The sequence below is a fragment of the Papio anubis genome, chromosome 6 (assembly GCF_008728515.1).
Source record: "Papio anubis isolate 15944 chromosome 6, Panubis1.0, whole genome shotgun sequence".
NCBI lineage: Eukaryota > Metazoa > Chordata > Mammalia > Primates > Cercopithecidae > Papio > Papio anubis.
Window position 1 is genome coordinate 137,800,109 of NC_044981.1, and position 24,822 is coordinate 137,824,930.

The 24,822-nt window shown below is 39.5% G+C and overlaps 1 protein-coding gene across 6 annotated transcripts in view; it reads right to left on the minus strand.

The window, feature by feature from the left end:
• TPD52L1 (TPD52 like 1) overlaps window positions 1-24,822 on the minus strand; it is a 104,476-nt gene that overhangs the window by 23,788 nt on the left and 55,866 nt on the right. For all 6 annotated transcript variants that reach the window (XM_017958356.2, XM_009206169.3, XM_009206171.3 and 3 more), the window contains exons 2-3: window positions 12,272-12,387; window positions 3,192-3,340 (exon numbers count right to left, since the gene is read on the minus strand). In XM_017958356.2, coding sequence (XP_017813845.1) covers window positions 3,192-3,340; window positions 12,272-12,387 — 265 coding nt within the window. The remainder of the gene's footprint in view (window positions 1-3,191; window positions 3,341-12,271; window positions 12,388-24,822) is intronic.

The following is a 24,822-nucleotide window of genomic DNA, read 5'->3' on the forward strand; positions in this document are numbered from 1 at the left end:
CTCTGGGAATCACACACATCCTCTGACAGCTAAAATTTTTTTTACTGCTTTGAAATCTAATTCTACCCAACCTAACCTGATCATAGTTCATCATTTCTTCAAGTCAAATTTTTCATCATATGAGGTGTAGGTTTTGTCCTGGAATGGGTATCATGAACAGCACTAAGAGCAGGGGTTTAATTAATTCAGAGGGATACAGATCTTATTGCTCCTCCAAATATGTGATTAAGATCTGCTGCCTTCCCTCAGCAACCAAGAAGAAAAGGTTGGAGACAGACCCTTTCTCCAAATTATAAGGTTGATAGACTTATGCCTCCTCCTAAAGATGGGGATTGGTTCTTCCCTACAAAGGAAAGTTCACTTCACTCCTAAAGGTTAGTGAGTTCATGACCATTTGTATTTATTAAGTAATCTCCAAGGAAATCTCATCTAGTCATCTAGTTTTCAAAGTTATCTATATGCAGATGAGTCCCAAGTGTCCATCTCTGCGTTAAACTTTTCCACTGAGTTGTCCTCTCAGTCTATAAATCTGTTTATCTATCGGGCATTTCAGACTTTATGGAGCCAAAACGAATTATTGGGCCTCTCCTCCAGACTTGTTTCTCAATCTTTCTCACAGCAGCAAATAATCACTGCATGCTTGCAAAGAGTCAGATGCTCTCCTGCAGGCTTTACAAATGTTAACTTACTGAATCTTCACTACCTATGGGATCGGTATTAAGATGATCTCACTTCATGAATGCAGCAAGGCCTAGATTTCAACCCAAGCAACCATGAGCCTAACCACAATGCTCGTAAACAGTTCCAACACTCAGTAGCCCAAGTCAAAGGCCTAGACATCACACTTGGTCCTATTTCCTTCATCATCCACCTGCAAACCACTGTTGATCTGTTCTCCAAATCCTTTCTATCCCCCGTGTCCATGATTTTGTTGAATAAACAAACAACAACAACAACAACAAAACTCAAACTCTGTCTTTCTAACTAGACTCTAAACTCCATAACCCCAGGGAATAAATCTGGGCTATTCATCCAACAAAATGCTTTACATTAAGTAGACTACCTGGCTATAAAACCTATTAGTTTTTCAAACAGGGAAAAACACAAAGTAGACATTATCCCCTGTGGGAAAAGGCTAGAAGCCTTCCTTGAACTTGCCAGCTCTATTTCCAGTCCCAGGAAGGAATATGAGTCTCTCCCCTCCCTTCCCCTAGCAGACCTTGCACAAACTTGACACTCCCTCTGCTCAGACATTCCCACCTCCCTGCCAGGCACCTCTTTACTTCAGCAACAGAACTGCCAGCATTGCTCTGCCTTCCATTTGGGTAGTTTACCTGTGCAATGTGATTAGGAAGGCCATGCAGGAAGGCCTTCCTGGTACTTATACACCACAGGGAAGTTCAGACCAATGTAATATGAAGCCCTTAGGCCAGAGTGCAAAACTACTGACAGATAAACTTATTTAATTTAATGTCTAAAATCCTGTTATCCTTTCAGGAGCTTGTTCATATGGTGTTGCAATTTATCTTTTAAATTGCTGCACATCAGTGCGTGATTTCTTATTTTTTCCTGTAATTGTCATCATTAGGTTGGGGAAGGTTGGTTAATTTCTGGAGATAAACTGACAAGCTCCCTGGCTCCATCCTGCCTGACTCTGGGCTGTGCCCTGAACCTATCTGGTTGAGTCCTTAGGGTACACAAGCATAGAGCCCAATAGGACTGCTAGGCCATATTTAGAGGGAGAGAAACATTCTCATTCTTATGGAAACTAAGGAAGTTGGGGAGATGTCATGCTCATTTTAGACCCAATTCCTCATACAAAGGACATCTTCACATAGCAGCAAAAAGTCTTACACTTTAGTTCTTAGGAACCAGCAGGCAAAGTTGGCTGCTGGCAAAACTGAAATAATTGCTGTCAATCACTGGTACCTCTTCCTACCATCAGGTCTCTCTATGCCTAGGAGAAAGAAAGAAAAATTGACTCCAACTTAGTTATTAGGAATGCAATATCTTTACCTTCCAAAGTGTGATAGTAGAGAAGAAAATGCATAACCCGAAGACAATTTCTTAATGGTGAAATTTGGGACTAAAGTTAGGGCTAGGGATAAAGCCTCTATGATTTCCTCACCAGCCCCTAACCCCCAATACACAAAAAGAAGAAAAATTACATCTCATATGTGGAGTACTCTTCTTTGGTACAAGACCCCCTGGCAGGTAAAATACTTTACAACATTAGAAAAGTACCATCATCATTAAATGTTTCATACAACTTAAGAATAATAAAAAAAAGTGTGATTGTAGAATAATCGAGATTATTCTGTACCTTGCCTAACATAAGACAGGATGATAATGGCAAAGCAAAATCCATTTCTTCTTTTTTTTTTCTTTTGAGACAGTCTTCCTCTGTCGCCAGGGTGGAGTGCAGTGGTGCCATCTCGGTTCATTGCAACCTCTGCCTCCTAGGTTCAAGTGATTTGCCTGCCTCAGCCTCCCGAGTAGCTGGGATTACAGGGGAGTTCCACCACATCCAGCTATTTTTTTGTATTTTTTAGTAGAGACAGGGTTTCACCATGTTGGCCAGGATGGTCTTGATCTCCTGATCTCGTGATCCACCCACCTCAGCTTCCCAAAGTGCTGGGATTACAGGGCCAAAACAATTTCTACTGGTCTAAACCCAACTCTAAATACTCCCTAGAATAGTGAGAATGAAAAGTGCAAAACAAAAGACGAGAAGTACAAGGTTTTCTTTGTAAATCAACTGCCAACAAGTCAGTATTGAAACTGCCAACCAGTTTTGGAAGACATACGTAATGAGTGTCAAGTGTGCTGAGGAGAAAACACCTTCTCATTTATAGTTTTTACGAGAAGAAGTTTAAAAAAAATATATCTGACAAATGTTTAAAAATATAAAGAGAAAAACATTCAAACAATAAAACCTAATGAAAGAAGTCTGAGTGAAAACAGAGTCTCAGTGAATAAAGTTTTATTTCATGAAGCTGCTTCATAGAATCTGCTTCACGTGCAACTTACTTAATGATTATTCACATTTCTTTGCTTTGCTTTTAGAGAAAGCATGGTTTTTTCCCTAGCTTCATGCACCAAATCAGCCTTGTAGGAAAAATGAAACAAAACACAACAGAGTGAGGAGCCAGCAGGCTGAGTTAATAAAACACTGTTCATATGATACTTACGCAGTGGTAGTCTGCATGTCATGCCAGCTTTTGCTGAAGTTCTGTTTTAATTCATTCATCAGGTTCATGCCGAGTTTTTGTTTTATCTCAACTAGATGCCTTTCTTTCGCTGACAAAACTTGTCGTAGTGTTGTAATTTCGTCTTCTAGCTATGAGGTGGAGGGGAAATGGTGGGGAAAAATGTCAGACCAGCAAAAAAGGATACTTAAACAGAAGCTCTGGGTGTTCCAAAGCAGCCTCTGACCCTCCTGTTTATACAACCCCACGTGTGGGTTTGCCAAACACACTCCCTACAGATGATAGTCTAATATCTCAAAGTAGAAACAGAATTTTTCATTTTAATGATTATAGAAGTAATCAATGCTGCTTGTTTTAAAAAAAAGTCAGATTGTACAGAAAAACATAAACAAGAAAATAAAAATCACCTGTATCCTACTAGGAAATAGCCACTGCTTATTTTTTGGTTTCTAAACTTCCAAATGTTCTTTCTATAAGTTGTATACAGACATAATTTTTGAACAAAAATTGGTTTTCTACTGTACCCTTATTTTATATAACTTCTTCTCAAGCATCACTTTATTTATTTATTTTAAAGAGGCAGGGTCTCCCTGTGTTGACCAGGCTGGTCTCAAACTCTTGGCCTCAAGGGATTCTCCTGTCTTGGCCTCCGAAAGTTTTGGGATTACAGACGTGAGCCACCATGCCTGGCCTCAATGTAGTTTATTTTTTTGCCAACCACACACAGTTGCATTGGTGCAGGAATGGAATTGGCAGACAATGGGGTTTTGCCAAGCTAATGCCTTAAGAAAGGGAGGAACAAGGGAATAGAGGATGTATGTAAAGGAGTGATTTGTGTTGATTTTTCTTTTTAACAGTTTTATTGACCTGTAACTGTCATACAATAAGCTGCAGACATTTAAATTGTACATGTATAATTCGTAAGTTCTAACATATGTATCTACCCATGAAGCCATTATCACAATCAAAGTAGTGAATATATTCATCACCTTTTAGTTGCTTTTTGTCATTCCTCCCTCCCTCTTCTTTCCTCTCCCCCAGTTCACTCTCACCAGACAGCCACTGACTTACTTTCTTTCCCTAGGGTTTAGTTTGCAGATATTTCCTAGAATTTTACATAAATTGAATCATAGCATATATACTCATTTTTGCTTGACTTTGCAGATAGTTATTTTACATTCATCTATGTTGCTGTATTATCAATGGTTCTTCCCCTTTTTTTGCAGAGTAGTATTCCATTGTATGGATATACCACAGTGTGTTGTTTGTTTGCCTGTTGAAAGGGCATTTAGGTTTGGCTAATGCAAAGAAAGCTGCTATGAACATTCATGTACAAGGCTTCGTATGGACATATTTCCTCTTTCCCCTGTGCTACAGAAAAGTAGATCTCTTCAGCACTATAAAATTGCTCTTGCAAATTCAATTTCTAACATGAGAGCTCTGTAAAGTACTCAGATTTTGGAAAGTGCTGTTCTATCCTGTGAAAATAAATCTGAATAAATCACAAAGTCTTTGATTTTCCTTAGTTCTCATACTTTATAATATATTGCTTTGATAACAGTGCTTACATTTACATCTTTGTTTTCTGAAAAACAGAAAACAAATTTTATGACTTTTCCTTGTTAAGCCAGAAAAGAATCGTTAGAACTACCTTAGTATCCCACATGCATGGAGGTAATAAAAGTCTGTCACTTTAGTAGATTTCTCACTGAATTTTTTAAAAAAGGAGCAATTGTGGCTCATTTACATGTAAAGTGTCACTCTACTTTGGACCACAAGCTGTATCACACCAACCCTGTCAGCCTGTCAGTCATCTTGCAAATGCGTTCCTTGGATCTCCAGAGTCAGAACTCCTAGGAAAGCACCTCAAGAAGGGCATCTGCCTTTGCAAAAACAAAACATATAATAAAACCCCCAGTCTTTTACTAGCCCCAGTAGTGAACAGACAGACAGAAATGGTTCTGTGAACCTTTATATATACAAATAATCATGTAAGCAAACCAAGCAGAAATACTGAAGCACAAGCATCTTAAGCATCCACAGTAAGAAGTAGAAATATCTTGGGGTTTTTAATATCAGCAAAATGTCCTGGCAATTTAACATTATCCATTTCTTTATGTTCATGGAACATTTTTCATATGTACATGGACACCTTTCTAAAATCTAAAGTGAATTACATATTCTATAAACATAGTATAATCAACAGAACCCTGTCTTTCCTTGATGAGCAAGAGTCTTCAGTGTACACACATACACTGATGACTGTAAAAGGAGTATATTTAGGGACCACCAAAGAGAATGATGCTTTTAGTCTCTCCATTAAATGAGAATACACTGTTATTTTAAAATTAAGCCCTTCTATTCTTTTGTTATCATGTCATATTTCTCTTTTTCATCTTTTTCAATTTGTCCTCCTGCATTTAATCTACTGCCCAATATTTCTCATGGTTGTATCTCTTGCTCTTTTACCACAGAAAATGTTTGGGGTTCGTGTCAGCCTTTTATTCTCTATTAAAAAGGCCGTTTCTGCTTTCTTTCATTTAGAGTGACTGAAATTACTGAGAGTCTGTTTTTTTGTTTGTTTGTTTTTGTTTTTTGTTTGTTTGTTTGTTTGTTTTTGGTATATTGAGTGTTACAGTATTTTCCACTGTGTAAAAAAAAAAAATGGGAAAAAATTTTAACTTGCTGAAATAAATTACAGATGTACACAAGGAGAAAGAAGCTTGAACACCTTAATATTCTCAACCTCATAGCCATGGAGCCCCGTAAGTGTATTGAAAATCACGGGGGGCTGTGGATTATTCATTTGTTATCTGGAGGTGGGGAGAGAGTAAAGGATTCAGAGCTACCATTAAATTTTTAATAAAATCTTGATCCCCAAAAAGCGATAGAAACATTAAAGTGACCAATTAACAAAAATCATTCTAAAAAAAAAAAGAAATATAAAGTCCCACATTTAATAATTTAAAAATTCAGGCACACTTTGAAAGGCACACATGGGGAAGAGACCTCTAATAAGAAGACATGAAGTCAGCTATTTAAGTTGGATGTATTCTCAGGTTCTATAATAAAATTCTAACCATTTCAGTGCAATATTTATCAGAGATCTAAATACATGCCAAAAACTCTATTAAGCAAATCCCTAAAGTTGGAAAAACAGACACTCTTTAATTACATTAACTTGTAAGGTTCCAAAGGACCAACCACCTCTCTTTGTACAGAGCTAAGAGTCCTGCCACAATGAGGTCTTTAATTACAAATACCTTACAGGCTGCTGCTGCTGAACTTCAATCCTTTACTTGACTGAGATCGTTCGGTCTAGTTATCTCAGTGGTTCTCAACTTCAGTTTAAATAAGAGAGCGTAGTTAAAATGCAGATTCCCAGGCATCTGCTGCCTTTTAATGCCCTGAGAGTTCAAGGCCTTAGATTTGGTGGAGCCAGACTACTTATGTTATTTAGCAAAAGCATCCTGAGATATTCTGATACAAGTAGTATGGAAACTCTATATTATAAGTGCTTCTGTAAGCCACATCCAATTTGGAATGAGATGAAGTGCAAGTAAATCACGTTAATAAATGAAAGTATTTAATATATCTTTTCCTTTTAATTTTGAATAATTATTTCTTCATTCCAAATTAAGGGTCTAGTTCTTTGGTTTCTTGACTCCCTAGAAGATCTCCTTGTAGGATGAATATTTATGCCCAAGATTAGATATTTAAGCTTGATTATTTAAATATGAATTAACAGGAAAATAACAAGTGTTGACAAAGATGTGGAGGCATTGGAACCTCTGTACATTACTGGTAGGAATGTAAAATAGTTCCACCACTGTGGAAAACAGTCACGCAGTTTCTCAGAAAGTTAAACACAGAATTAATTTCCCCAGGACTCAGCAATTCCACTCTTAGGTATATACCCCAAAGAATTGAGAACAGGTACTCAAACAAATACATGAACACACGTGTTCATAGCAGCACTATTCACAATAGACCAAAGGTGACTACAGCCCAAATGTGCATCAAGAGGTGAATGAACAAATCGTAGTAGATAAATAAAATGGAATATTATTCAGCCATAAAAAAAATGAAGTACTAAAACATGCTACAATGGATGAACCTCAAAAACATCAGGCTAAGTGAAAGAAGCCAGACACAAAAGGTCACATATTGTATGATTTCATTTATATGAAATATCAAGAATAGGTAAGCCCATAGAGACAGAATGAAGACTAGTGGCTGCCAGAGACTGGGGAGCGGGAAATGGAAGCAGTGCTTAATGAGTACCAGTTTCCTTTCAGATGTGGTGGTTACACAACACAACATTGTGAGTGTACTAAATGCCACTGAACTGGTCGCTTTAAAATGGGTAAGTGTACATTATACAAATTTATCTAAAGAAAAATGCAAAAAAGTGAACTAACTAGTCTGAATTAGCTACTGAATTAGCTTCAGTATGAAATTTATAAAATTTGTTTTTCTGTTTTATCTCCTAGATTACATAAAATTTCTAACTGCAACCCAGAAGGAAAAATACTTTCATAAACTAGACATCATCAGTGTGTTGCTTAGGAGTCACCACATTTGGTCTCATGTGCACGTGGCTTCAAGGCCTGCCTCTCTGGGCTACTCCTCCTGCCTTTGGCTAAGAGACCCAAGATTAAAATGCAGATACTGTCTGAGAGGGGCATAACAATAAGATATTATGGTTATGAACACATTAGCTGTCCACTAGCTCAGTCCAGAAAGAGTTAAGTTCTGTTAAGGTCTTCAGGAAGGAGCAGAGAGAGAGAGAGAGAGAGAAAGAGAGAGAGAGAGAGAGGCCCAGAGCCTAAGGCACTTCTTTGCAAGTGTAAGACACAGTTAGCTTGAGGGCACTGTGTGTTCGTGGGGACTGCACAGACGAAAGGAAGAGGAAAGAGCCAAAGGAGAGATTGAGAGAGCATGAAAATAGGCTTTACTTGCTTGATAATGCTGTCTGGTATTTTTCCTATTTCTATTAATGCCTATTTCTCTTAAGTCATCTTATCTCAGGGACATTGGCAGTACTTGATTGTTATATAATCACAAATTTACAGTACTAATGCCAAAACTTTATCCTTTTCAAAAGGCAAGAAACATTATGGAAATACTAAACATAAAATGCAGCTTAGTGAAATTAAAGTGGGAGTGGGATGATAGTGGCACAGAATTTTGGGCAAGTGTGTTTAAAGAGAGAGAGAGAAAAAAAAAAACAGATGTGTAAAGACCTCAGAAAAGGTGTCTGGTAATAAGACTAATGAGAATAAATATCTGAAACAGAAGATTACTTCTTTATTTATTGACAAGATTTGTAAAAAAAAAAAAAAAAAAAAGCATATTCTACTTTTGACATTTACAAATATAAATGTTTGCTTAAAATATAAAATAACTCAAGTTAATTATAAATATTAATTACCTTCCTTTTATGCATGAATGAGTGCACCAGATCAGAGGTGATACTGGCCTCATATTTGACGAACTTTAAAAAAGATACATAATGCATGACCACAACAATAAATTAAAGATCAAGTTATGTTAAAAGAGATTCCTCTTTTTTTTTTGAAATGGAGTCTTCCTCTGTTGCCTAGCTGGAGTGCAGTGGTACAATCTTGACTCACTACAACCTTTGCCTCCTGGGTTCAAGCAATTCTCGTGCCTCAGCCTCCCGAGTAGCTGGGATTATAGGTGCGTGCCACCATGCCTGACTAATTTTTGTATTTTTAGTAGAGACAGGGTTTCTCCATGCTGGCCAGGCTGGTCTCGAACTCCTGACCTCTGGTGACCCCCCACCTCGGCCTCCCAAAGTGCTTGGATTACAGGCGTGAGCCACCACGGCTGGCCAAGAGATTCCTCTTTTAAAATGCCGAATTTGTCCAAGATGTAAGCCTTTTGGACACTACTGGCTTATTTTACATCTCCTACCAAAAGAGGAAGTCTTCGTCTTGCCAGCACTTGGTAAGCAGACAAAAATACGTTGGCTGTGTGGGAGAATGGAGCTATGAGATTGGTTGAAGTCTAAGGGCAATCTCATGGGAATATTATCAACAAGATAATGCAGGATAAGACAGAGGGGAGGGAAGAGAAAGAGAAATGGGAGGAAGGAATCCAGCATAGCCAGAAAGCTGTAGGAGGTGTCAACCTGAAATAATAAAGTGGATCAGAATCCAGTTTAAGAGTTAATTCAAGGGAAAAGCTAAGGATAGACATCTGGGAAACACAGACTCTGAAGGAATGTGGCTAGTGCTATGAAGCTGAAAAGTTGAAGTCTTATGTACATAGGCAAAAAACAAAGAAATTTAATAGGATTACAGCATTTTCCATATATTGCTGGTTTATGAGTTACAGCAATTTGATTAGTTAGAGCTTGTTTAATTTTTCTTTTCCAATTTAAAAGTATATGTTTAACATTCCATCTTAAACAATCTAAGGTGTTTGTGTAAGAGAATTAAGAGGGAGGTTAATCTATAATAAAAGAGGTCTTCTCTGGTGCCCTTTAGTCTTTTATAGCATTTTACAAAACAATGTAGGTAACGAAAAGGCTAGTCTATAATCAGAGAAACTGGTTACAGCTGCCTAGGTTACAGCTGCCTGTTATGTGACTCAGGTCCCATAATCACATTCCTTTAAGACTCAAAATAATTTAAAGTTCCAACAGCTTTTATTTTGAATTATTTATTTCACAGAGGAGATGAGGAAAGTAGGGAGAGGAAGGAAACAAAGAGGAGACTGGACACCTGGCACACTGAAGACCTCTTTTCAGCAAAGCAGTCAGGGGTCAGAAGTCCTTGTACACACAGGTCTTGCTTTGGATCATGACCACAACTGAGTGCCTGACTCCAAGGCCGTCATCTAATAGGCTGGTCTCCGAGGTATCTTCAGTACCCAAGGAGCTAATAGACCCGGTAGGATCTTTCTTCAGACAGAAAGAGGAGTTGTTTGTGACCAGGGGCCCGTAAAGAATCTCTGTGGAGATTTGGGGCAGAGGATGCCTCAGTTCTCCCTAAGGCCAGCAGTGCGACTGCAGAGACGGCTTTCTGTGTGTCCTTGTTAAAATTACATCCTAGCATTGAAGGTAGAATCCGAATGCATATGTGATATCAAAGAACTCGAGTTCCTGTGTCCACACATCTGCATGCAGACTTGTAAAAGGGTAAGGAAAGTTGTTTGAAAAACAGAACGAGCATAAAGCAGAGGTGGCCTGACGTGGAGAAAGAGAAATGTGAAGAAAAAAATGACAAAGATCCACTTCCTCTGCTTTTCACCGGGCCTGGGGCAGACAGCTGTGTTCATGTGCCGCTGGAAGTCAGGATGCTACCTTTGGCAGCATGTGGTACTTCTTCATCTCTGAAGAACCCAGCAATAAGAGCCAGGAAGCATGGAGGCTGGTGCAAAACATGAATCCTAGTAACTTGAACACAGTAACAAAGAGTCTGGTGTTCTTTCCAGAAGTCAGGCTCAAAAACTCTCAGGAAGGAAATGTGCTGGAAGTATATTACTGTGGCCAAATGAGACAGGAATTTCTGAAAACACTTCTAGTTCTTTATATTCATGTGGCATCCATTTAAAACCAATACTTTTTTTCTTGATTATAAACGTAATATCATGCTCACTGTTGACATTTAGAAAATAGAGAATGTACAAAAACCAACATATATTAGTGTATGTATGTATGTATACCCCAGTAATCCTAGAGCCCAGAAAAATAAAAATCAAGGCATTTTATAGAAATTGGTCTGTTACAGATATTGTGCCTGAATTTAAACTAGCATTATCACCGTGATGGAGTGAAGCTTTAGCTTAGACTCAGTTGGCTTACCCCACTCTGCAGAATATGACATTTGGACCCTGCAGTTAGCATGAACTAGTCATGAGCCAGAATTTCAGGCCATAATAATATGTGGAGTCAGTCCATTATCTGTTAATGCTAACTTTGGTCCGTGTACTCTGGTATGTGCAGCCACTCAGTGGCCACAGACAGACCCAGCTAAAGATTTGAGGCACTGTGCTTACTGAAATCATTTTTGGTTGTACCAGAGGAATGTGCTGCTCTTTTATTTTGAAATGAAATTAACTTGGGGGTGTGTCTTGTAAAAGCACCTGAAAGTCTTTAATATTATTCTGAGCTGTTATAGACAAACACTATCAGGAGGTTAGAACTCAGAGCTCAAAGTGGACAAAGTGGGGAGAGGGTAAGCTGAAGCTCAGAGCTGTGTCTTCAGCCTGTGGAGAGGCCAAAGCAGGAAGGCCAAGCCTTGCTTCTGTGGGAACAGGATCTTCCTGGCCTATGAGCCAGGACAGAGAATGGGGAGGGAATGTTGGCCTTGGCTCCTCTGGCTCTGATGCTTCCTCCTACTCAAGGAGCCCTTTCTACAACACTCCCCTCCCAGAAAGTAAAGGCTTCTCAACAAAGTGTCTAAAGTGGGTATTGCAAGCAAAAGACTTGAACAAAGACTTGTATTCATAATGAACCTGATATCCTCCTCCTCCCTAGGTCCAGATCCCCAGAGCAGCTCCACAAGATCTAATTATGCCTCGATGAAGCATAGCTTTCCTCTCTACCCTCAGAACTTCATTTTTCTGCCAAAAAGTACACAACTTACAAATTCAGTTGCTTCTATGATTGACTTTTTCATTTAAAAAATCATTTCAAAGTAATTGTTGAGCTAAGTTGCTGATCTAAAACCAGAACTGGTCTTCAAAAGGATCTTGCACCTATAACATGGTCTGGAATGAATTCTATCAAGTTTGTAAGTAATTTATTATTCCCATAGTATTCTGATAGTAAAAAGAATAAGAAGTGCATATTTAAAACCAGTTATGATTGTTGCTTAGGCAGCACAACGATTCATTCTACAACTGTAACCAACAGGTAATAGATAACATTAGAAAGATACCCTGGAAAAATGAGTCATCTTGTAATGTATTCGTTTAGAAATTTTATTAAATGAAAGACAACATAATTACAATATGAGACTTACATCAAACTAATAATAACTCTCAAGATCCAGAGATAGAAATAGCAACAATAAGATTACTAAACATACCTGAACTAACTCTGCTTTTAACTCTTCCTTTTCCTCCTCAGAGAGCATGCTAGAGAAGTCAGCACTGGCTACTGCATCTTCATCTCTTCCTTGCAATGGTTCAGTCTCCAGCAAACCTTTAGGCAAAATTGATAAAAGAGAGTGCAATTTTTAAAGTGAATTTAAACCAACTTCTGCTTCCATAGTGTGGAGGACTAGATGCACTGACAGACCCTCCCACTGAAAAACAACTAAAAATTCCAGAAAAGACAAAAATCCTCCTAAACGTTTGATGAGCTCCAAGAAAGCAAAGAATACCAAGAAGCCAAAACATTTAAGAGAAAATGAGAAGGCAGAGATGTAAACAAGACAAGCTTTCAGGGAGGTCTACATTTACCACCTTGGTGAATTCCAGCTTAGTTCTTCACTGTCTGGTGGGGTGTAAGGGCAGAGGACAAAGCCCAAGGCCCACCCATGGAGAGGGGTTTAATGTGAGATTCCTGTGTAAATTGGAGGTCCCAAGGGCTGCACCCTGAGAGTCAGGTGAACTAGAAATAAATACTTTCATTCTTCACACATCTTGCAACTCAGCACTGAATGGACAGAGAAAAAAATCCTCCCCTGAGAACTCATGACCCTGAGTGGGATTGCATGGGAAAGCAGCTTGCAACTTGAATGCACACCACCTAGGTGGTCCAGAATTTAAAATATGAAGGCCTTTTTTCCACTGCAGATGTGGCTCGAAGCAGCTGGAGCTGTGAGAAACCATCACTGACAAACTGACTCTGGCAGAGGAAAATACGAGAAGAGCCGGGTTCTTGATGCCATCATTGTGCCTCGGGATAATCCAGAATAGCTTCTAACTTGGTAAGTGAGATAAATGACTTATTATTTAAAATATAAAGAAGTTCCCTGGTAGGGCCCCTCAACATCTGGCTAACTCAAATGCCTGTGTTCTCCGGGGAACCCAGGAAACAGTCCCACACTCAGAGGGAAACTTCATCTACGACATGATTCAAGTCAGAGCTGGCATTTACACCTCTGTAGGGAAAGGAAATGAGACATTCAAGTACAAAGTGGTTCCTGGAGAAACTCCCACCGGCCTGAGCACTGGGACAATAGGTTGAGCCATGGAAGTTTGTGCCGTTTTTAGGGGGTAGGAGTCTGACCTTTCTTGTTCCAGGGTAGTAACTGGGAATTCTATCTGTGAGATGGGGGCTTGTTAACAGGAAGCTCTCTTGCTTTGCTGAGTTTTTTTTCTTTTTCACCCAATAAATTCCATTTTTCTCACCCTTCAAATTGTCTGCAAGCCTAATCTTTCACGGTTGTGTGACAAGGACCCCGTTTTCAGTTGAACTAAGGAGAAAGTCCTACAACAGAAGGGTTTTGAATAAATTGTCCTGAACAGTTATCTCTATAGAAAAAAAAAACACTGGACACCTTTAAACCATTCACAGGGACAAAACTATAAACATTTTAGAAGACAATCTAGGAGTTTGTGTTTATGAACCTCCGTTTAGGAAGGGACTTGTTAAGACACAAAAAGGCAAACCATGAAAAAAGGACGAATAAGATTAAGAATGTCTCTTTATCAAAGATGCTATATGGAAAATGAAAAGACAAGCCACTAATTGGAAGATGATATCTCTCACATATATAAGTAAAAAGATTTGTTCCCAATATATACAGAATTCCTACAGACCCACTTTAAAACCAGAAATAATCCAATAGAAATATGGGTCAAAAGACCTGAACAGATGATTTTTAGGCAGAAATCACAAATGCTAATAAACCCAAGAAAACATCCTTGACTTCACTGATGCTTGGGGAAATACAAATTAAATTAGTTCATGCTCAGTAGAGGAGCAAAAATTTACAAGTCTGACATTACTAAATGTTGGTGACTATGCAAAGGATAGAAACTCTCATATACTGCTGGCAAGAATATAAATAGATAAAAATAATTGGAAAATGATTAGGCATGATCTACATTATCTATTAAAATTGAACATTCACATATCCTATAACCCAGTAATTCCACTATGTGTAGGCCTGAGACAATCTACATGAGCATTAGATGTTATGCATGCACATCAGACACCATTAATAAAAGCTTTCACAGTACCAACAAACTGTGAGTCACACAAAAGTTCATAAACAGGACAATACATAAGTATACTGTGGTGCATTTCCATGATAAAGACTTGACAACAGAAAAATGAGTGAATTACCACTATACATCATACTAAATGGCTAAAACTTGGAAATAAGATATTGAGTGAAAAATTCAAGTTGCAGAAGAATAAGTATAATTCCACTTAATGAAGTACAAAAGCATGCAAAACTAAAATATCACTTAGGAATTAAATTATAAAGAAAAACAAGGCAATAATAAAAAATTCAGGACTGTGGTCTTCTCAAGGCAGAGAGGAAAGGAGAAAGGAATGGAGGATCCCACAGGGCAGGGGTCCCCGACTCCCGCGCCACGGACCAGTACCGGTCTGTTACCTGTTAGGAACCAGACCACACCGCGGGAGGTGAGAGGTGTGCGAGCTGGCAAAGCTTCCTCTGTATTTATGGCCACTCCCCATTGCTTGCATTACCACCTGAGCTCTGCCTCCCGTCAGATCAGTAGCAGCATCAGATTCTCACAGGAGCACAAACCCTATTGTGAACTGCGCATGCGCAGGATCTAGGTTGCGCGCTCCTTAGGAGAATCTAGTGCCTGATGATCTATCACTGTCTCCCGTTTCCCTCAGATGGGACCGTCTAGTTGTAGGAAAACAAGCTCAGAGCTCCCACTGATTCTACGTTATGGTGAGTTGTATAATTGTTTCATTATATATTACAACGTAATAATAATAGAAATAAAATGCACAATAAAAGTAATGTGCTTGAATCATCCCAAAAACATCACCGTCACCCCGTGTCTGAGGAAAAATTACCTTCCACGAAACCAGTTCCTGGTACCAAAAAGGATGGGGACTGCTGCCTTAGGGAACTCTTACAGGATCAATGGTCATACTCCATTTCTGGACACTGACTTTCTGTTCATGAGTATTTTCTCCACTTTACCTTTATATTGTAAATATTCTTTTGTGTACTTGTAATTATTTCATAAACAAATGAAAGTGCATTTTGTCTAAAGTCAAAAGAGAAAGGTAAATCATTAACCTACAAAATCAGAACATTTTAGATAAAAAGAAGAAAAATATGGCTCAAGTGTGTATAGTTCTGAAGCTGTCCCTTCTCTTGAGTCCCTGGTATTCTCATCCTTATGCCTGAATCAATAAGGTGCCATTGGCACCCTGATGTCACTGCCAACATGGTAACAAACATTAGTAAACATGGCATATTGCTGATCCATGTTCATCAGGTCCTCATCCCTTCTCTCTATGCCAGAAGACAGTTTCAATGCTAAGTAATTTCCTTTTTCATAAGTAATATCTGGTCATCATAGAAGACAGTAAGATAAAATTATCCATTATTAATTAAAATCAACATTAATCATATTACCCAGAAATTGGTATTTTGATCCTTCCTTTCTGGTACTTCTTCTGAGCATAGGTGTATTAATATTTTCATATATAGATATATATAGATATATATACTGGATTTACTATTGCAAACTTGGTTTATTTATTCAATAGGATAGTAATATCTTTTCATGTCTAAAGACACACATATACATTTATGTATTTTCAATGGTTGTGCATTATTTTGTCTTATGGATGATTAATAATTTACCCTGTTTGCTGGGAAGCTGCAGTGAACATCTCCTAGCTAAGTCATTAGGTGCTTCATGATGACTTCCTATCCATTGGATTACTCAGTCAAATGCCATAGACGTTTTGTAACCTACTGTCAAACTATCACCCAGAAAGGCTGTACCAGTTTTATGCAACATCAGCAACCTATGAGACTATAGACTCAAGAGAAAGTAGAGAACAGACTCTTGGTAAAACAATGTAACTTACAGGTCATTTAAAGTTTTAATCAATGCTCTAGGATAACTATCTAAACCAGGAATCAGCAGCAATTCCAAGCACAGCTATGAGAGATAGAACCAGAAGGTAAGCTCTGCCCCCCAGCATTGGGGGTCAGGAGACAGTCCTGGGGGTACTGCAACACACTGTGGACTTCTCCCCACTCAGCCTGGCCCAAGAACTTACGGATATTGCTCAAACTTAGCTGGAACCCAAATTCTCAATCCTCCCTATCTTCATAGCGTGAAAACACATGGTCCAGGGAATAAACAATAGTTCCAGGTCCTTAGACTTTTCAAGACATCAAACATCTTTAGTACCTTCTATATTCTAGGAAGAAAAGAAAGTTCAAAATCCTATTTAACTGGTAATACATGAATTGGGAAGCTTTGAGTGAGTCTAGGGAAAGGGAGACGCAGCACCCAGCCGGTAGCTTCCATTTTTCAGAGGAGGAGGTGCATAAACCTTATAAAGTGAGAAACTATGAACTGGCCTTCAGCTCCGATGGGCCAAACACCCCACTCCTCAGAGACATCATGAATCTTTCAAAGTCTCACTGCCAGAAGCCACCCATTCAAGAAATCTGCCCAGAGACCAGTTACTAGTTAGTCTAGGTCTAAGTTCCCCTCATCCTTTCTCCACTTAGGCACATATTTTTCTCGGTTGCATCTTGTCCCAGTGGTGCTCTCTGAGTTATACACAGGGTGTCACACAAACACAGACAAAATGAAAACAAGACCTGCTGTTTTCAGCAGAATATGTTCAACTCACTGAGTTAGGAAAGCAGCAATCAAATGATGAGGTCAAAGGATAATTCAAGAATCAAGAAGTAGTTGAAAAGAGGAGGTGGATTAAAAAGGTAACTAACCAGTGAAATGAAGTCAAAACCAGGAATGAAAAAAGCAAATGGTAAAAGATACCAAGTGACAGATGATAATGCAAGAAGGGCAATAAAATAAGTATAAAATTACCTAGTTACCATGGAAGTAGATATTAGAAAAAATTAAAAACATATTTTTCAATGAAAGCAATTATCACTGGGCAAATGCTCGAGTCACCATTTTTAGCAAGTACAGTATATTATGAAACAATTTCATGAACTTGGTTCTCTTTTCCAAATGTGCAAACTGCGGCCCCCTGTCTGGCAGAGAAGAAAGAGCACTCTAATGGGAGTCAGGAGATCTGGAATTCTAGCTGTGGGTTTCCTGTTAACTAGCAGAGTACATTTGACCTCAATTATCTCATCTGTAAAATGGATACCTTGTAGGATTGTTGCTAAGGTTAAATGATGTTAAATCAGATAATATACTTGAAAATGCTATAAAATTTTAAAATTTCCATACAAACTACAGCAGCATGAAATTGGGGAGTAATAGCTTTTAAAAGTATTAACGTGCTGTATTCTCTTTGCCTCTCCCAAAATGTAATATTTTCCTAGCTGGTCTAAGGCATCCGTCTGCCAGCGGCAGGACAGAGAAGTTAAAGAAACACAAAGAAAAGGTTAATATTTAAGATTTTGGCATTTGAAATTGGATTTATCAGCAAGAAAACAGATATACAAAAATAAATTTTTGTTTTAGGCAATATTCTACATATCATTATTTCTCTCTTGGCATAGCAAAAGCCAAGCCCAGGACATCCAGCCCAAGCAGTTCCCCTTAGATACCCCTTAGATATCTAGGGCTTACCAAGGAGGTGTGTGCCTCTGGCTCTATCCCTGGTAGATGGTGGGAAGAGGAAAGGGGGAAAGAATGAGGAGAGCTAAGCCCTGAGATGTGTATGTCCCACTTTTCTCTTTGGGCATGGCCCAGAGAGTATGAAATGTGTTACATTTATAGAGGAATCTGCTGGAGATTCTGTTTGCTCCTTCAGACCCACCCTCTACCCTCCTAAACCCTTCCCTGTGCCCAGGAGATGACCTAAGGATTATATCAACATGATTCCGTTGCCCTTGGCCAATGGGAAGCCCCTGCAGGACACTGGAGGGCAGAAGCCAGTGGTTAGCAAATGTCTAGTCCTGCCTGACTCCCTCCCTGCCAGACTGCGTCTTGTAGTTTCAGCTTTCAGCTTTCAACTACCATAGGCCAAAGCTCCCATTAGATAGCTCCCTTCTACAGCTCAGCCACTGTCTGGTTCCAAGAACTCTCCTCTGGCCTAAGGACTGTATTGACTTCCTACTGTGGCTGTTCCAAGGTGCTTCAACACCCCTGTTCGACACCCTTAATTCTTGCCATTTTTCTGATGGCCCATTCATTAAGCTTTCTGGAATCAGGCATCCCTTTTGGGCATGCCACTCATTTACATCTTTCCTGGTCCCTGACCGGTACAGGAAGCCTGCCCCAATTTCCTTTTTGAACTCTAGGAAGGAATATCTTTCAGGCTATCCCACACCAATCTGGTGCACAGCCACATCACTGTAACCTTGGCAGGTCCAGGGGTGTTGGGCAGAGAGGCCCCTGGTGTTTAATTCTCCAGCTCACTCTTCTGCAGTCAGTTAACCATGGATAGGATTCAGAACATCTCACAGTACTTAGGGAGAAACTCACTGCCTTGGCAAGAGGTTGGCGCCCCTGCATCAGGGGCTGGGGTTACCAGCGCTGGCCAGAGGACAAATGGAGGAAGTGGAAAGAAACTCCCTCCAATGAGAGCCAAGGCAAAGCTGAATGAGCTCGGAGGGGCTACTGAACCGAAACTCAGCTGAAGGGGACAAGATCATGAGTAGTATCTGCAAAAGCTTCAGCACCAGGGCACATCATGTTCCCAGCTGCCTGAAGAGCCATACAAGCAGAATACAAGGCACTGCATAGTCCTTCAGGCTTCCATACACCAGACACACCAGATGCCTCCTTAGCTAGGACAAAGGAAAGGGGGATATGAAAAAGGAGAAATCTTAATTAGAAGATAACTTTACTGAGGAAATGAGTAATATTTAAAGAGGTTTTAAAAATAACTGCATTGGAATGGACTAGGCCTAATACTTTTTTCCCACTACTCAAAGCCTAGGTGCTCATACTCCTACAAGTATAGGTTAAAAAAAAATTGAGCACATATACATATACCAAGTTGTAGTGTAAATAAATGCTGCTACCCTGCTATTGGAGTATTTGGCACTTAAAGACAGCCATTTTACTCTTTTACGTGCAATAAAATATATGGAATTGTTTTAATAAAGGTAACAAATAATCAAAGATCTGATTATAATTGAGTAATTGCACTTCTCTGTTGGCCAGGTGAGGTCTGTGGAAAACAGGTAGGCCTTAAAATATTTGTCAAATGTTACTATGTGCCTGTTTTCACTATACCTACAGTTAGCCAGTGATGACTCCATTTAAGTCTCCCATGCAGAGCTGAACAACAACACAAATTAAACCGGCTCCAACCGAGAAGTCACAATGGTCACTGTGGTCTGCTCCCAGCCTTGCTGATGAAGACCTGCAATCATGGGACCTGGGGCTCAGTCCCAAGTTGCTGGGCTTTAACTAAAGCTAGTCTGGCTCCAAAGCCTATGCCCTTCCCTGTCTTAAGCCATCTGAAGAATGTAGGCAAAATCTTGGCAAGTATGAATCCAGGGATCAGCTTTAAAGTGTCTCCTTCAACCTTGCAATGAAATCACTCATTGGCATCCACACACTTACAGTGCATGCTGGCAAGCTCTCCTGTGGAGTAGGTGATGGCTTCATGGCCATGATTGAAACAATACAGAGGGCTGGGAGTTAAAATGATTACAAACTATAATTTTGGATCAGTGGTCATACCCTGCATTGTTGGCAAATATGTAAAAGTTGCAGAATTGCTTTTAAATTGTAAAATAATCTTGCACTGTATTAGATAATTAAACAAATCCAACTGTGTAATCAAGCAAAGGGAGAAAAGCATACACTTTCAAAAAGAATACAAAATTATCCTAAGACTTAATAAAAGAAGGAATGCAATAAAGTAGCTTACATGAAAATTTTCCATGTTTTAAATAATAGATTTAAGACTGTAATATTTATTACTTAATTATATTTTCTTCATGATGTTTGGTGAAAATAACCTCAGGCATTCCTAAACGTAAAACTTCAAAATATCTACGTGTATTCCCCAAGGGAAAAATTATTGAGTTAATCGCATTACTGTTGGATTTATGATTATCTTTAAGACCACAAAAAATCTAACACGAGTCAATTCTAGATGGAAATTAAAAATATAAAACAAGTTTATTTATTAGAATTGTACTTTCTGTGCATTTACTAGATATACTACATTAACCTAGATATTATTTCTGAAGAACTTTCATCATTGAACAGGATGCTTTTCCTTCATTTGCTAACAACTCATATCTTGCCTATTATTGAATCAGGCGTGTAGTAAAAAGGTCTTTAAAGTGTGTTTTATTCCTGTTGCTCTGAAGTTTTGGCAGAGGCTCCAAATGCCAAGATCAATACCACGGGAGATGTGTATCCCCAAATTCTAAAGCCATGCATAAAATCTCATGCGTGAACGCTAATGTGTGACATGCTGAAAGAGTTTAAAAGTGGTTCTCCTGGGGCTGGGGATCACCTACTTGAACCTTTGAGAGTGGGATAAGAGTGGAGCAGGGAAATCTGCATACACAGATGAACAATCATAAAACACAAGTCATACTCTCACCTCCCAGAGATCACCACTGTAACACCCGGGTACTTTTCTCTGGATGTTTTCCTACATTTTGCAGCACAGACTTTTTTTTTCTCTCACATTTAACATCTTTGAAATCAGGATGACTTTCATAATCAATTATGTCTTGCAATTAATTGACAGCACTTTTTCTTTCTTAGTGATATATAAAACAATGGGTATTTTACATCTTTAACATATATGTCACATGATAGATGATAGATAGATAGATCCATATATCTAAAAATGAAATCGCAGGATTTTGTAACTTGATTTTTTTCAAACAAATTTCTCCTGTTATCCTTCTCATCTCATCTAAAACCTGACCATATCAAAGGTTCCTCATTGGTCCCATAATTTATTTAGAGCTACTTTGCTCAAACCAATGTTCAATAAAAAACTACATGCTTGCCTAATTATGTGCCTTAAGTGTCTTTACCTGACTAATGACTCATGGAAGAGACCTGGCTCTGTCCTGCAGAATTCATCCCAATATTTTACTTAATGATCCGTCAGGTGATTGCAAGATAGTATAGTGATATTGGAAAGGGTATAATTTTGGGGAACAAATCAGTCTCAGGAAGAATTCCAGCTCCACTCCTTTTCAACTTTGTAACTGTGATAGTTGAAATCTCATTCTTTTCATCGGTAAAATGGGGATAATAATGCCTACCTACAAGAACAAGTTGTGAGAGATTACAGTTTTGTAAAATGCCTAGCACAGTGTCTGGCGTACAATAGTTAGTACATTAGCTCCCAATCTGGTCATACTTGAGTAACATTCTTCTTTGGTCAGAATTATTTATAAAATTGAAGCCCTATAGAAGAAAAAGCAGAAGCTATTATTCTGTCCTCAAGAAGCAAAAATATTTCACTGTGGTGCCACCCACATATATACCTAAAGTAACACCCGTACATGGTAGTCTGCAATTACATACAAAATGAATGACTTAGAGAAATACAAACCCACAGGCCACGTTCAGCTTCTTATTCTGGCTTAATCTGTCCGACCCTTAGAAGCAAGCCCTACGTTCATTTGGCATTACTTTCTCTGGCTATTGCTTAGTGGACTGAGATGGGCATCTGACCCAGGGGTATTCTCTGGATTCCTCTCTTGAGATTTTGGGCCAAGAGACACAGGAGAGTTAAGTGCAGTAAGATTAAGTCAGGTATTGGTAGGACAGTAGTGTAGGCCTCAGTGTTTCTCTGAGCTCTCTTAGGTCATTTGTGAGTTCATTCGTTCATTCATTCATTCATTCAACAAACATTTATTAAGAGTCTATTAAGTGCTATGCAGGTCTCTGAGCTCACTGGAATTTGTAATTCAGCCTGGCCTGAGGCCTGATTATTTGACTTCTCTGAACGTCCATGAGCTTTGTCTTTATCCTTAAAATAAGCCTCATTTTTCATTGGCACTAGTCTGAATGTCATGTTCTTTTTCTTCAAAGAAGAGCTCTGAGTTAAACAGAGACTAATAATATCACAGAATTCAGGTGAAAGAGAGATCATTATGAACTCTCTATCAAGTTTCATCTTTATGACTTCAATGACTTGCCATGATCTCAAATTAAATTAATTAAAAATTCAATAAATTATTTGTTGCCCCAATCTGGCTTCCTCTAAGCCTGAAGAGGTCACTTTGTCCTCTGTACAGTTCTTAAGATCTTGTCCGTAATAAATGGTCTAGGAGTCTAAACCATACTTGAACAATATGACAATTTCCTTCTTTGCTTTCCCTGAGCCCAGCCCCCTTCACTCTGAAGAGGGCCAGGTGTGGGGCCCTAGTGAACAGGCCACACAGTGCCCCCAGCATACCTCAACACAGCGGCATTGTTAAGGCATTTGGATTCTCTGAGACAGATGGGACTGTACCTACCAGTTGTTGGTCTGTGGTCTCTATTTGGATTCTGAAGATAGGTCTGGTAGTTAAGATGTGGCCTTTCAATAGTTTACCTGGAAACATTCTCTACATGTATACAGAGAAGTTCAAGGATGCTGGCTCAACCACAAAAGCCAGGGACCCTTCTGGGACTATAGTGAATATCCCTGGAAAGACCAACCAGGAATTTCCTGGAGGTGAGGGTACAGGACTGGTTTCCTGGAGTCTCCTGAAGCTTGGCATAGACCTCATGACTGTGGGCTTGTCTTTAAGCTACGTTCGTCTTCATCTGCCCTGAGAAATGCCAGATGGGCGTTCTCTACTCCAATGTTTGAGGCTGAGTTCAATATGCCTGGCCCTTCATGGCTAGGGCCTCCTGAGAGCATAGGCCAAGCTGGAACCCATGGTTTCATTTGGGTCGTGTGGCCATAGATGGCAGCCAAGGGTTATATGTCTCCAAGTTGATGATAGCAGTCACTAGGGATTAAGCCTAAAGTCAAGGATCTAAAACAAGTTGGGCTGCCAGTATCAGAGTTCAAGGCTGTGTATGGGAAATAAATACATCTGTGTCAGAGGCACATGGTGGAGATAAGATTTTGAGACTCTGAAGACAGTGTTCAGCATTGCTTGCCTCAACAGCTCAGCATAGGCTTCTACAGCTTTGAGCTACACCTTGGGCCTGCTGGCTCATTCCTGCCCTTGGGATCAAAAGGCTCTCTTCACTGGTGTGAGGACTCAGGACCCAGACTCTCCCTGGGAGTGCTGTCAACACACAGCACTCTCTCAGCACCTGGCCCACCCTCAGGCATTTGCAACTTTTTCTCCCAGGTTATGTCTATTTGCTTACGTGTCTTACCTCCCTTACTACAATGTAAGTAACTGAATGATAGAAAATCAGTTTTGTTCACCTTGAAACCTCCACATGTCCTAGCATGAGGGCGTAAGGGCAGACCACAGCTAAGGGCAAATGTACTCACTGTGCCTGGAGCCACCAACAAGAAAATGTCTCTAAAAACTGAAACCCAGCATCAGCCACCTGAGTGTCATACTAAAGTGTTAAAAAAAAAAAAAAAAAAAAAAAAAAAAAAAGGCATTAGGTGATAACCCATGTCAAGAGACTACAAGGATGATGCTCCTTCCTCCACCAATCCCTTCTGGGAACTATCCATCCTTCTTATAAAAACAGTTGCTTGCATCTTCTCCTTCAGATTGATGTCCTCTGAGAGAGAGCAGTTTTCCTCCTCTTCCCCAGGCCCTAATCCTTTTTCCTCTGTCCTAGGAAACTATCTTAGATGACTATATTTATTCCTCCTCATTCCCAGCTGAATCCTAGTAACATGGATAAAGAATTGCTATCAGGCTACTCTTTGTTGCTCTCTAATGATATTTCTTGGTCTTGGGAGAAGTTAATGAGGGACTCAAGACCTTCAATTGCAACCAACCAAGCAGCATAATAATCTACTGTTCTTAAACTTTGTTGAGTTCTTCTCTGTGAGTCATGCCCAAATGTATCCTGAAACTCAGACAAAGGATCTGCCCTGACTCTGAAACTATATTGAAAAAGGGATAACTGCTGCTGCCACTGCAGGAACTTTCTTGAAGCAGCTGCTCAGTTACTCTATTAAGGGAAGAAGTGGAATAAATGTGTGTGTTTCTTTTTAACCACATGCTGTGCTCCAGGTGTGTTACATATCTTATCTTGCCTCGTCCTCCCCAGAAACACATTAGGCAGGTGGCATCAAGCACTATTAAGGGTCTGAGATTTTACTCAACTTGCAAGCTAACAAGTTAATACGCAACAGTGTCATGGATGCTGGCAGAAGATTCCAGACTCCTAGATCAGAGATTCATGGCACAGCAAATAGCATGAACATCATGTTCCAGTGAGTTCCCCTTGCTACCAAGTCCCATGGAGGGTGCAATGGAAGGACCTAGGTGGATACTGCACAAGCAATGGGTTTGCATCTCAGCTGAAGAAACCTGGGCTCAGGGAATCTGAATCTTTTCTAATAGGCAGTAGGTAAACCTGTTGGCCTTTTGCTCTGGAGGAAGAAGCAAAACTGACTTCT